This window comes from Melanotaenia boesemani, chromosome 7 (assembly GCF_017639745.1).
Source record: "Melanotaenia boesemani isolate fMelBoe1 chromosome 7, fMelBoe1.pri, whole genome shotgun sequence".
NCBI classification, from domain to species: Eukaryota; Metazoa; Chordata; class Actinopteri; order Atheriniformes; family Melanotaeniidae; genus Melanotaenia; species Melanotaenia boesemani.
The window spans coordinates 24,218,572-24,232,875 of record NC_055688.1 but is presented as its reverse complement, the minus strand read 5'-3'; the positions used below and the strand labels follow the sequence as shown (position 1 = coordinate 24,232,875).

Genomic DNA, 14,304 nt, shown 5'->3' with positions numbered 1-14,304 from the left:
TTTCTACTATTAGCTAAACTAAGCTGACTGAATGTTTTCTGTGTAGGTGTAGTATCACTCTCTTTACCTATCACTCAGAAAGAACCCATCTTTCCTAAAATGTCAGATTTTTACCTCATAGTGGAACAGTAGCTGTTAGTTCTCTTTGCCTGAAAGTAACTTCACAGTTATGGGACATTTAGTGTTTTTCCGGTTAAATGGCAAATTAGCGGCAAGAATTTCTCTTATGATGTGTGCCCACTCATTCTTTCTCCATTCCCAATCCCATCACTCAAACCTCTGATTCTGTTCCTTGCTGTGAGAGCCTTTGATTAGCTGTCACAGCTTTTTTGTCTTCAGCTCTGTCACTCAAGCATATTTCTCTTCCTGTCAAAGCCTATCCCATATGGTTGTGCCTGTCTTTGCCAGGCTTATAGGAGGCGGCTTGTTCATTTGCGTATAGATGGCGTCTTTGCTGACGTTCACCTCCTCACATGTTGTTTGCAGAGGATGAACCGAAACTCACAAACGTTTGTATGAGAGCCCAAAAAGGAAAGGAGCAGGCTGAGGGAGGCTTTCTTGAGGATTAATTTATTTATTTTCTCTTCATATACCATATAGCCCCACATCTGTAAATAGAATAGAATAGAATAGAATAGAATAGAATAGAATAGAATAGTTGACCCATAGTGCTGCCCTCAATGGGGCAACTGACCCAATGCATCCATTATTGATGGACACCATTTACAGCACTGGCTGGCTTCCTTTTCTCATGCGAAAACATGACCCTGCAGAACAACTAACCTCTGCTCCTAATAACTCGCTGAATGGAAGAACAAGGTAACAGGGGGATGAGGAGATCTGCACACCTGCTGAATAAATAATTTTCTGTGGAAATAATGAATACTGAAGGAGACAATAAGTTTGCACTGGATTTCCCTGAGTGGGCAACAAATATCCTGAACAAGTGCCATCAAGAGGATGGGGAGATTATTTAAAAAAAAAATCACCAAATAAAAGCAAATTTTAAGAAAGATAACCATTCTATAAATTATGCATGTTTCTTTTTTCTTTTTTGCAACTGGTTTGAAATCATTTCTAAACCAAAGAAAAAAAAAGCTTTCTGTCAACAAGACAGTTGCATACACCGATCTCACTACTCAAACACACCTGAACCAACCATACTATCGAGTCAATGAGCTATGTGTTTGCATCAGAACTGTATTAACTAGATACACTTGTATCTTATAATGATTTAAAGATTAGAAAAATGTGTAGATAAGATTTATCAGAATATTTTTTTTATTAAATTAATAAAATATATGCTATTACAGTGAAATTTGATTTATATAAAACAGCTTTTTATTATAATCAGATATAAGTGGACTGTAGGAGGTGAAGTCTTTGTAAGAAAAATAGCTTTATGGTAAAGAAACTTTGGAAACTGGCCTTTTTTTATTTTCGAGGTAGAGGTCTTGTTCTTGATCTATTCATTTCTGTTTGAAAATGAAAATTAAAAGAATCAATGACTAAAACCTTAGATAAACAACTACAAAAAATAATCTGATATAAATCTAGAATCTATCATGTTTGCTGTACTTTGTTGTGTCTTATAGATGAAAAATATTTTGTTTTCTTGTGTTTAAAGATTTTATAAAAGTTATCAAGTCTCTCTGTTTGGTAAATAAGATTTTGTTTTAAAGTTAAATATCTACCAAGCATCTTCTGTAACGTCACTGATGGTGCAAAATGTGGTGGATCCCATGTTTGAGCCCATTAAAATGAATAAATGTCACTATTTACTGAACTCCACTGCCTATTACTGCAGCTCAAATCCACTCTGACATTTGTGTTTGCTTGCAAAGTGACACCCGGGTCTGACTTAGCTATCTATAATCAATTATAAAACACCCCCCCCCCCCCCCCTTTTTTTTCCTGTTCTGATGTGTGGTACTATGATGTCGGCATGAGCAACCAAACACTATTAGAGCATTAATCTTCTCATTAGCAAATCTTTTGAAGAGCTATTGTTTTATATTATTGATTGTTTGGACTTATATTGCTGATGGCACTCAGCGCTCTTACATTGAATCCAGTATTCATCCACTCTTCATTCATACTTTGTGATAGTAAACTACATGTTTAGCAGACTGACAGAAATGTGGCAGCGATTGTGCACCAACAGCCTCTCTGACCACGACCTTACTATACCAACAATGCCAACACACCAACTAATGACTAGGGGAGTGGGATTTGAACTAACAGCCTTCTGGTCCTTGGATGACCTGCTCTACCACCTAAGCAACTGCAGTATTATAAAAAACACATCCTGTCTGGATCAAATGCACTTGATTATTCAATCAAGATGTGAACACCTTTCTTTAAAGAATATGTTTTTGCTGTTTACTGGTCAAAATCCTTCATGATTGTGTAAATACAATGCTAATGCCAAGGGGGAAATTCATCAGTAATGACTAAAGCTACATCTCAGACTCTGCTCAGCTTATTTGGCATGTTAAACCTTTGATTCAATTACAGTAAAAACTTAAGTGTGGCTTGTTTGGGAAGGTTGCCAGGAGACAGCCTCTTCCCTCTAAAATGGAGATGGCACCACAGTTTAAGTTAAGTAACCATAAAACTTCTGGTTTTATCCGTAAAAGGCAAATGATACCAAAATGGAGATGCATGGACATACAAAGCAACACATTTTGGAGAAAATCAAACTCAGTGGTGAAGGGCTGATGATTTGTCGTTTTTGCAGCAACAGGAAACTTTGCAGCGATTGAGTCAACCATGAACTCTGTACAACAAAATATTCCAGAGTCAAAGGATTGTCCATCTGTCTGACAGATAAAGCTTGGCTGAGACACTTGGCTGGGACAAAAAAATCATCCTGGGCATTTTGAGTCGAGACTTGCCCACCAGGTATGGATGGAAAGACAACGCCTATGAATGAAAAGAAACTTTCTTATGACAGTGCTGGTGTATATTAACTCGTCTAATAGATGTAAACCTACACCATCCTCCCAGTAATGTTATTATATACAGTACTTAGCGGCTGCTTAGTCTAGTTAATCTCCTGAACAATGTACAACGTATAATGGGATCGTGAAATTAGAACAGAAAGGAATAGAGGTGAGACATGAACATTAATTAATATTAAAATGAATAAATGACTGATTTAGTGATACTTTCATACATTATTTATTCACCACATCAATAAACAGCACAGAATATTTCCTTGAATACAGAAACCTTTAAAAGTCAAAGGAGACAGAGAAAGAATAACACTTGATGGACTTATATGATCACAGTACTTGTATCTATATGTGGAGAAAATAGCTGCATCATATAATTTTTATACTTACTTAGAGGAACTTCCTGAATCAACAAAGTCTGATGGGATCCCGAAAAATAGGACACAGAGGAACAGAGATGAGATGAATGTTAAAATGTATAAATGACAGATTGTGATTGAGTGATATTTTCACGGACTATGTACTCACCACATCCAAAAAAGACCTTAGACCTCCACAGCAGCAACACAGAATATTTCCTCAAACATGGAAACTTTTAAAAAGTGAAAGAAGACAGACAAAGAAAGGTGAGAAAGAAAGACAACTGATGGACCTGCTAAGATGATCATAGTACTAGTATCATTTTCCTAGATGTACTTGGAAAAAAACCACAACAGGCTTCCATAAATGAGAGACAGATTCCTGTAAGAAACAGTAAGAGGTTAAGACTGAAAGAAAACAGCTGTTATACACAGTACCTCATTTTCTATTTATTCTACCGAGTGTCTTATGCATTAAGACCTTTTATGATGCACTAATTCTACATAAATTTACTAAAAGCATTGTCTGTGCACTTTACTTGTTTGCAAGATAGATGCAAAACTTTTTCTTTGGACTGTACAAGAGGATATTTATGTATTAAATACAAATACATTAAAGTAGTTAGTTTAAACTCTGTCCAACTTTTATGGTAATAAGCAGTGTCACATCTCCTGGCAAAACCTAATTTGATTCAGTCTAAATTATATCTGCAAGTGTAGAGGGTTTATGATGAATAATAACCTAATCCTCTGGTTTTACATGAACATTTATACTCTATTGAGATTTAGTTGTTTCTGAGTAAAATTTTACTGCATAGTGCATTTATATAATTTAATAAACACTGAAATATTTAACTACCTAACTAATAAAGACTATAGTTAACTAAGTCTTCATGTGAGAAAATGATAATCTCATACAGAAAATGATTACTTGAAGCTGCTAAGTCTTTCCAGAAGCTATTGAAACATATTTTGTTTTTCAGTCACTGCTTCTTCAATTTTGCCTAAGTGTTTATTAAAAAGAATAAATAATGGCATGCATTGTTAATCTAAGGTTGTATTCACTTCATTTCAATTCCCAGTAACGACTAAATGAAGTTTTATTTTGACCTAAGTCGTAAAACCTTAGAACTGAAATAAGCTTTACTTCCTTTTTGTACATAACTTTATCTTCCCTCTGGTGTTTCTGCATGTTTGCACACAGAGATATCAGTATGTAGCATATGTATGAACATTTGTGATGTGTAGAGGCAGCAAAAGCATGCATCCGGTCTTGAGTCATTTAGAACTAAAAGAGGAGAGCAGGGTGAAGAGAGGGCAAATCTGTCCGGTGGTCTGTCTGCTCCTCAGAAGGTTTACGCACACAGCTAAAATTACACCACAACAGGCCTCAATAACAAACTAGGAGCCAAAAGAAAACACTGGAGATTTGATGCATGTGTTTGCTTGGTGTGATTCAGTATGGTTAAAAATGTAACTAATCATATGACAAACATAACAAGACAAAGTGACAAAGCATCCAATAAGTGTGAGTCTTGAGATTGATGTTAACAAAAGAACAAAAGAACAGATTAGATGAGCGCTTGTGAGTCAGCCATTCTGCCTCGACATGGGAGACGGTATTTTTTTGGCATGGACATGACTTGTGACGTCTTTTGGACAATTAATCAACTATAGATGCCCAAAAAAGGTGACTGCCCACAGTGCCAGAGTTAGGGGTTGCTATTCCGGTTAACCATATTTGCTCTTGACTTTGGAGTACTCAGCCCCATCTGTCTGTCCCTCTTCAGAACCATCTCTCACCTTCCTGTTGCTTGTTTAGGATGCTGTCTTTTAGCCATAAATCCAAATATGGGGATTATAGAAATGGTTAGAGAATATAAAAGTACAACTCTTTGAATCTGTGTTGATCTGCCCCACTATTTACAGAGGACAAAGAGCTTTAAGGAGAATTATTTCACAAGTCTATCTAGGATGGGATGATGTAGGATGCACCACAAAAAGTATGTCAGAAGTCCTAAAATCTCTCTGTATCAAATGTGTTTGCGAAAGCCTGTAAATGTGAGGATTACAGACAGTATTTGGAAAAAACTGTGATACAATTACTAGAAACTTCAATCAAAATAGCCTTTGGTAGGCTTAAGTCCCTGTGTGACATCCAACAACTCAGCCCCAAGATGTTTGTCCTAGGGTTATGTTTGAGCAGCTGCATTAACTGTCTATAAAATATGCTGTCACAACTAGATTCCTTATTAACCTGTTGGAAACATTGCAGGATTTACCTTGTTTAAGGAGCTGTTAGTCGATCAGTTATAGCTTTGTGTGAACTTAATGAATTAGCAGTCCCTTACAGATGCTTATGACCATTTAACACACACACACACACACACACACACACACACACACGCACACACACACACACACACACACACACACACACACACACACACACACACACACACACACACATGCACACTAACAAAACATTAAATGGTCAAAATATGAAAGAGCTGTCTTAAGAAAATTAAGTTAAATAAAATAATTGGAAATTCAATAACCATAGGTATAATTTAATGGAAAACTAATTTCAAACAGGATTTCAAGACTTGTGTAACTTCAAGTGATACACGTGGATGTTACCGTATCTAAACCATGTATTTGGTCCACAATTTCCATTCCAAATTTCAGCCCTGTGATTAAAAAGGTTAAGCACTTACTCAAATTTAACATGTACACTTTATGTTGATCATTCATAAAACAGAGTATCAACACGACTTAAAACATGCAATCAGATTACATTAACCTTTTTTAATATGTTTTATATTCTTTGTACTTGAGTGAAACTGTTAATGTTTGCACCTTAATTTCATTGCACAACGCTCCACTGCTACAGTTATAAACAATAAAAATTGTGATTCTGATTAGTCATTAGTTTTAAGCACATTTGGAAAAAGTAATAACTAGATTGTAACATCCAATCAATAATTCCTTGATTTAATTTTTATAAATACAGCCATTTAAAACTGTTAACCTTATTTCAGGATAAAGCTTTCAAATAAAAGCAGCAACAAAAACACCTCTAACACACACCTGTTGGGCCATTACTGGTCATTTCTAAATATTTCACCAATTGCAAATGTAAAATTTGTTAAGCAAAATTAATTTACATTACAAATTCTTTGAGATGGGTAGAAACGCTTTTTGGTGGAGCTCAAAATATATGTAAGCTGCAAATATTAAGTTGTCCTTTTTTTTGTTTTAGGTAATACAAAATTAACCTTTAAAAAAAAAAAGAAAAAAAAAAGAGAGAGTTATTTAGCTGTGTGGAGTGGTTAAAACGGCTGTTCGGATTGTAAAGGTTGCAGACTCCTGGACCAGGACGTGGGGATGTGGCAGTTTGGGGTCAGCATGTTGTTCTGTTGCTTGAAATAGCATGTAAAATCTGTACTGATCCATTTATCTTAACAATGTAAATACTTTGAGCTTCAACCCATTTGTATAGAAAGTGTAACACAGTTAAAGTTGGACTGATTCAATTGCCGAGTAACTTGTTTCGAAAAAATAAACAAACCCTGCATTTCCGTTTATGGTTTATTCCGTACACCCCCCCCCCCCCCCCCCCCCCCCAACATGATAAACTATTGGTACTGTCCACATGCCCGCGGAAGTTCTGTATCAATGATGGCGCCCAAAGCAGGTCGGTGCGTGACTTTATACACATATATAAGTGTATATGTGTACTTTTACAAAATTGTTGGCAAGCATTATTGAACCACATTTCCCATGAAACTGTGATATGTCTAGTCTCCAGAGGTTATACAATAACAGTGTTTTATAGGACTTTTTATACTGATTGTAACTTTCGCGGTTGCTAGCGTCAGAGCTAACAGCTGAACGAGAGTGATAAAAATGTGTATCTTATTTCGTTTCTGATATAATCACCAGTTGGTGTAGCATGGTTTGCCTGAGTTAACTCGCTCTTACCATAGACCCTGCAATATCACCGTCAATGAAAATTACATGTTGATCTGGTCTAAATAACATCTGTGAACCAGGTCGTCGAGGGACGAAGCGCAAAGCGCAGGTTCAGGCCGAGGAGGAGCAAACATCCACGGCGGAGAAGAAGGACAGGGGAGGGGATGAGCACGGCCAGGACGGCCTTAGGGTGGTCATTGAACACTGGTTAGTACTTCTGTCACATCACAATCAGAAGAGATGGAAGTAATACATTAATGAGAAATAAAGCCCAGTTGTGTTCATGCACAGCCCAGGCTTAGTTTTCTAAATGTAAAAATAAATTTAGCCATCAAACGGCACTCTATTATTTATTATATCGCATTATTTTATTAGCATATTTGTTTATCTGTATATATTTTTATTGATCTGATTTTTTATCTTTTGTTGGATACTCCCAGAACCTCAGGTTATGATAGAGAAATACTCCAATATTAAGAACTAATAAATCCTCATGTTTACCACAACTAGAGTTGGATGATGCTTTTGAATAACTAAATGTTTTGATTGCAAAGTCTTCATGATTGTTTAAAAGTCTTAATGTGAAATATTTAAACTAAAATGTCATATTTATGGTAGCTGTGTGTTCTTTTTCTTTCTATGGAGCTTCAGCTATGGTTGTTCCATTTGTTTTTTGTTTTTTTTCTCTTGGATTATTATTATTATTATATGTGGCAAACAAATAAAGACAAACAGTAATGCCTGTCTGAACAGCCCGGACAGATGTCCACCTGATTGTTGATCTCACTCTTGGCAGTAAAAGCTGACGAGTGTATGGGCGTAATGCCGAGGAGGTGAAATCCGCCCTCCTGGCTGCCCGACCTGGACTGACAGTGGTCCTGAATCCTGAGAAACCCCGCAGGAACAGCTTTGAGATCACTCTGCTGGATGGAGGCAAAGGTGAGGATGATGAAGCAGTGGCGGGTCCAAAAATAACTCAGCCATTTGTTGGCCCAGAGGGAAGACTGTCATTTCAGCCAAAGTCATTTCCTTTTAATCTCTTGAATTTTACCAATTTGCAGTGGCCATTAAAAATTGATTGAAGCTAATTTAGTATTTTCTAATCATTGATTGCCCTGCCCATAATTAAGTTTTATTTTCACATGGTTTAAGTTATTTGTCTCAGATGGTAACCATAAATAAAAAAAATTGCCCCAGTTACTCAAGGCAATCACAAGAATTTTTTTTCTCTTTATAATAGCCTATACGTAAACACAACCTACAACAATTTATTTACTGTGATTGTAAAGTTCAAGGCTAAATCAAATATCTACACTTCCTGCTATTCAGTGAACTACATAATTAAATTTGTCTTGTATTCTTAAAAGCTTACTCATTAGCTAGAAAACTGGAGTGTTATGAAGTCAAACGTGTGATAAATACAGGATAGCCCTTAAACTGTATTGTACTGACTTCATACTTAATTTTCTCTTTACCAATGTAGTCCTATAAAATGTATTGAAAGACTTTTTTTTAAGTGGTCTGTTTTCTTTTACTATTTTTCCTACATCCTATCTTATGTCTAATCTCTATAGAAACCTCTCTGTGGACGGGAGTAAAGAAGGGTCCACCTCGTAAGCTGAAGTTTCCTCAACCTGATGTTGTGGTCTCTGCTCTGCGTGAAGCTCTGAAGGCTGAATAGATGTCCAGTGAAGGTTTGCCAAAATTTGTGCAGAATATTAGAAGACAAAGTTAAGCCAACATGGACTCTCATACAGCATAATTACATTTAGTTTTCCTTCATTAGTGTATTAATATCTGCTGCTCTCCAGATGACCTCACAGTTGGCTAACTGTTTTCAGGGTTTTGGCGCTTGAATAGTGTCATTTTAATGAAAGTTCTTCTGTTTTTGTTTTTTTGTATGTGCAGCTGTGTATTCGGGAGAAGTGACTGGTGGAAGCAAAATGATGATGAGTGGCCAAGGAGATGTTCTCAGTCCCTCCTCTGATGAAGCAAGCACCAACTGGTGATTTCTTCTGGGTACATAGCGACACCTAGTGGAGGGTCTCCGTGTAGAAACGTTTCTGATGCAGTCTTGCTGTTTTTTAAGTAGTTTTCTCTGGGCGGGGGGGTTGTTTCCTATTGCTCAAAGGTTAAGTGTGCTTTTTGTGCAAGTTTTTTGAATAAATAAAGTGTTTAACAGTTTAATATGTTGTCCTTATTTCCTTATTAAAGTTCATTAAAGTGTGTAAACAATACCAGTTTAATATATTTGCATGAGACCAATAGGATCTGGTGCGTAAGTACAAAACAAAAAGCCTTCACAATAATCAAAAGATTGTCACTGTGAGAGAACATCTTGATTTTAAAACAGAAAAAATTAAAAAGGACCTTGCCATCTTTACAAAGTTTTGAAAATGTCACAACTTTTGGCAAAGCCGTACTGCAGTTTTGACTATTAAAGACACATGCTTTAACTAAATGTTGGAGAGGATAAAGAGTGGGAGTTGAATTTTCAAAAATCCCTTTAAATTAGCAGTTTAGAAATGGCTGTTACTTCATGAATTTTTACATAATCAAATCTACTGTTATATTTATTGTGACCTTCTTTTCAATCAAAGCATTTGAAAGAAATGTCCGGGTTAATCTAAACTTTGCACAGTGGTCACTAACGTGAAGTTGTATGATATGCAGAGCTTTGTTGCTGATGAAGCAAATTTGGGAATAAAGGGTGATATTATAGGCTAACAAAACTGGCAGAAATGTTGGTAGTCTTGCATATATTAATTATTTGAGTACATACAGGCATGTGAATATGTAGGCTGATTATGAGACTTTTTCACATTTCAGTTCTAGACTAACAAGATCAAAAAGAATAGGTGTGTGGTTCACTAATCCAATTTGCTCTGTCACACCTGGACAATATCCTGATTTTTGTATTGAAGATTAGTACAGTGGCAGTGAAAATGGAGAAAATATATGATGAGGCAAAAGAAATGCTACCTTGGTTCTATTAGAATAAACTTTACTCATATATTGGATAAATGTTAGGGTACACACAGAACATCACTCAAGACAGAGGGTCTTGATATTCTTTAAAAAAGGTTTGGTTGGATGGCCATGGAAGTAGCAGAACAAAAGAAACTACACCATATGATATTTAATTAGTGCAATCTATTAACATGCATGTGGATTTACTGAATATGTAACCAAAAAGAATTAAAAAATGGATCAGAAATAGTTGAACTGTAGGGAGATGAGTTATGCCTGTGTACTTTTAACAAGTGGGTCTAAGGCCCTGGTAACTCATACTAGACTTTAAATGGAACATGTCTTCAAGTAGGAAATGTGAAGGAGGAAAGTAGTGGTCCTCTGCAGAGTGGAGGCTGTGGATGAAGATCTGGCAGAGGGTGCAGAAACAGAATTATTATTTAAACTAATGTTGTATAAATTCCCAGAACGCCATTTGGCGAAAGCCATAAAAATAAAATAAAATAACAGCAGCTTTCACCGAGTGGTATTGGTTGATGGTATGTGATGTCATCATCCCGCGACTAGCAGTGGACCCTCATGAGAAAAAAGCTTTTTTGGCGACTTGGGAAGTAGCACGTAAGTATCATGAATTTAAACACAGCAACGTTTTAAATATTCGTCTAACAAGATACGATATGTTTGAACCATTTATATTTAGCCATTTGCATTTGTTTAAGTTTTAAACCATGATTTCCAATTCAGATTAGCCTCGGCTTGCTAACTGCTAGCTGTTTTCTTTGGTTTACGTGTCATTTCTCTGCTGTATAAAAACACATATTTTACCCTCTAAGAAGCACATTAATTTAATGCTCAGCTAATAGTCGTTTCAGTCCGCAATCTACTAACCGCGATAATATTTTGATTTTGTGGAAAAAGTCACAAGCTCATATCAAAGACATTTAAAATATTGAGCATATAAATAGTCATCACTCACTTGAATGATCAAAAGGCATACTCTTTGGCTTTAGATGTTTGGAACTTTTTTAAAAAATCTTTTATTCACTATTTTTGTTAATTTTCTTAAATAAGTTGTTAACAGATGATTTTTAAAATATTGTTTAAGTAACCCCAATCCACTCTAGCTTAATTAACAGTCAAGGTGCTACCCAATTTAATAAAAAAAAAAGACCAAAACCATCCTATATTTAAGTGTTTATTCTTTGTTTTTGTTGAGTTGAGAGCCATCCACAAATTCATAGGGTATATGTCTCAAATCTTTTACCTTGTCATAACTTAACCTAATCTTACCCTGTTCAGGCTTGTGTAAATGACTACTGCCAATTCAGTTTTATAAAAGGGACCTCATGGCTTATAATTTCTACTGCTTTGATTTTCAGCTTTCATAAGTATCAAATGTTTTATACTAGGAGTGATTGCTCATGAAGATTTTTTTAATGCAAACTTAAAACGGTGGCAAAATACACATATATAAATTTTGATAAATTTTTTGTAACGCTTTTTTTCTTGTTAGTCATGGCAACAGAAGGTGTGGAAAAGACGAGTGAAGATGCTCCAGCAACAGGGAAAGTGTGCACCAGGTTTGACCTGGAGAAGGAGACTGAGCTTCGGTTTGAGGTGGAAGCAGGTGACTCGGCAGAACAAGTCGAACTGGAACTCCTCACAGGAATGGCTGAAGTGTTTGGCTCAGAGCTGAACCGCAATAAGAAGTACACATTTGGCCCAGGCTCCAAGATAGCTGTTTTCACATGGCAAGGCTGCAGTGTGAATCTTTATGGAAAGCCAGAGGTAAACATTATGGACAAGAGTCTGTGCAAATTTTTTAAAGTTTAAATGTGTGATCTAAAAGTCTTTCAGTCCAGTAATAATATACATGTTCTGTTTGTTTCACTTTAAGTAATACAAGTGTAAAATAGCCAGCTTCTCTCATTGTCATTACAACAGGTGGCTTATGTATCCAAGGATACTCCAATGCTGCTCTACTTGAACACACATGCTGCCCTGGAACAGATGAGGAAACAAGCAGAGCGGGAAAATGAGAGAGGACCGAGGGTGAGTTTTAATGAGGAATTACCTAATCTAATAATAAACTTGTCACTAAATATATTTAATATTAATTTTGAACTATTATTGTCCCTCAGGTGATGGTAGTCGGTCCTACAGATGTGGGGAAGTCTACAGTTTGTCGGATGCTTCTTAACTATGCTGTGAGAGTTGGAAGGAGACCAACACTGGTGGAATTGGATGTTGGCCAGAGTGGGGTAAAACCATTTGGAGCTATCATAATCCAAAATTAACAAGACCCCAGATACTGGGGAAAATACTGCAAATAACTTCAATGCTCTTGGATTTATATGAATGTTTAAAATACACACATCTGTGAAATACAAGGCTTGTTATTTTTAAATTAAAGAGCAATGCCTCCTCCAAAGAAGATGACATTTATTCTGTATTATTGTTTCATATGGCTTCCTCTTTGCACAGTAGTAGACAGTGTTCCAGAACCAATGCAGTATTTTCCATCAGTATCTCCATATATGTGACACAACAGTGCCACACAGCTGTAGTTAATTTTTATTTTGGTCTTAAAATTTGATTGTTAATATGTCACAAGCCTCAGGTAAACATTAATTGAGATATTATCAATATGCAGTGAAGCATAAAAGATCTTGGCATTACTTCAGGTGTCTGTGCCGGGGACGGTGTCTGCTCTGTGCATTGAGCGCCCTGCAGATGTGGAGGAGGGTTTCTCAGTCCAGGCTCCTTTAGTCTATCACTTTGGCTCTACTACTCCTGGAACCAACATCAAACTTTACAACAAGGTGGGAAATATTATGCAGCTTTATTTATAAAAGAACTACAAAATACAAGTTCAACCTGTGTTCTCATGAGTTGTGTTCTTATTTTCTGCCACTTTTCTCCTGACGTGTAGCTGACTTCATGCCTGGCAGAAGTGTTTTCTCAGCGCTGTGAGGTGAACAGGAAGGCCAGTGTTGGAGGCTGTATCATCAACACCTGTGGCTGGGTGAAAGGTTCTGGATACCAGGCTCTGGTCCACTGTGCTTCCACCTTTCAGGTAGATGTAGTACTGGTGTTGGACCATGAGAGGCTCTACAACGAACTCAAACGAGACCTGCCCCACTTTGTGCGAGTTGTTCTCCTGCCCAAATCCGGGGGAGTGGTCGAACGCTCCAAGGAGTGCCGACGGGACACCCGAGATGAGAAGATCCGTGAGTATTTCTATGGCTTTCGTGGAGTGTCTTTCTACCCTTTCTCTTATGAAGTGCGCTTCTCAGACGTCCGCATCTACAAGATTGGAGCACCATCTATCCCAGACTCGTGCTTACCTCTGGGAATGTCTCAGGATGATACACAACTAAAACTAGTTCCTGTGACACCAGGGAGAGACCTGACCTATCATGTGTTGAGTGTGAGCAGCGCCGAGGATGGAGACGAAGGTGCTAGAAAGAGCATTGTGGAAAGCCCTGTGTGTGGCTTCATTGTAGTAACTTTTGTAGACACTCAGACACAGGTGATGAAAGTGCTGTCCCCAGCACCCAGACCTTTACCCAGACACACTCTGCTTATCATGGACATCCGCTTCATGGACATGAAGTGAAGTGCAATATTTAGAAAGGAGACTCGGGACGAAGTGGAAATCATATTAGGGAGCAGTCATTCTGGATTTTATTTTCATGTTTGTATTGTGCTTTGTAAAGAACAGAGTTGTAAATTACACTGTACAAATGTTTTTCACTTAAAAGTGCAGAAAAGTTTTTCTTGATAATCTGTTTTCTAAACATTGACTTTTTCTCTTTAGTAATAAATTTTAATAGTAAAAACACAATGTGGTAATTATTGCTGACTTACACTCCAGCAACAGTTAGTTCTGCATTCATCCAACTTCTGCATTTGTATATCTGGCCATCAATATTACTCGATGAAACTTCAAAAAAATGTAAGGTTCATGTCTACAAATTTCAGGTGTAACTAAGAAGCTTTGCTCAAGTTTTCTAGAAACTTTAATAAAACTTGTAAAGTCA

At 36.8% G+C, this 14,304-nt stretch overlaps 2 protein-coding genes across 3 annotated transcripts; both read left to right on the top strand.

Annotated features, from left to right (window-relative positions):
* Positions 1–6,919: 6,919 nt before the first annotated feature.
* On the top strand, positions 6,920–9,478 carry selenoh (selenoprotein H). Its single transcript, XM_041989341.1, has 5 exons — positions 6,920–7,013; positions 7,372–7,498; positions 8,088–8,230; positions 8,866–8,985; positions 9,200–9,478. Exons 1-4 carry the CDS (start codon positions 6,947–6,949, stop codon positions 8,970–8,972), a joined length of 444 nt encoding a protein of 147 aa, XP_041845275.1. The 5' UTR covers positions 6,920–6,946; the 3' UTR covers positions 8,973–8,985; positions 9,200–9,478.
* Positions 9,479–10,799: 1,321 nt separating this feature from the next.
* Positions 10,800–14,304, top strand: clp1 (cleavage factor polyribonucleotide kinase subunit 1). Of its 2 annotated transcripts, XM_041991139.1 has the most exons (7): positions 10,800–10,879; positions 11,775–12,049; positions 12,206–12,313; positions 12,403–12,522; positions 12,946–13,083; positions 13,194–13,235; positions 13,338–14,304. In XM_041991139.1, exons 2-7 carry the CDS (start codon positions 11,777–11,779, stop codon positions 13,878–13,880), a joined length of 1,224 nt encoding a protein of 407 aa, XP_041847073.1. In that variant the 5' UTR covers positions 10,800–10,879; positions 11,775–11,776; the 3' UTR covers positions 13,881–14,304. The 2 variants fall into 2 exon arrangements, with proteins under 2 accessions (XP_041847073.1, XP_041847072.1); XM_041991138.1 differs by having other exon boundaries at positions 13,194–14,304.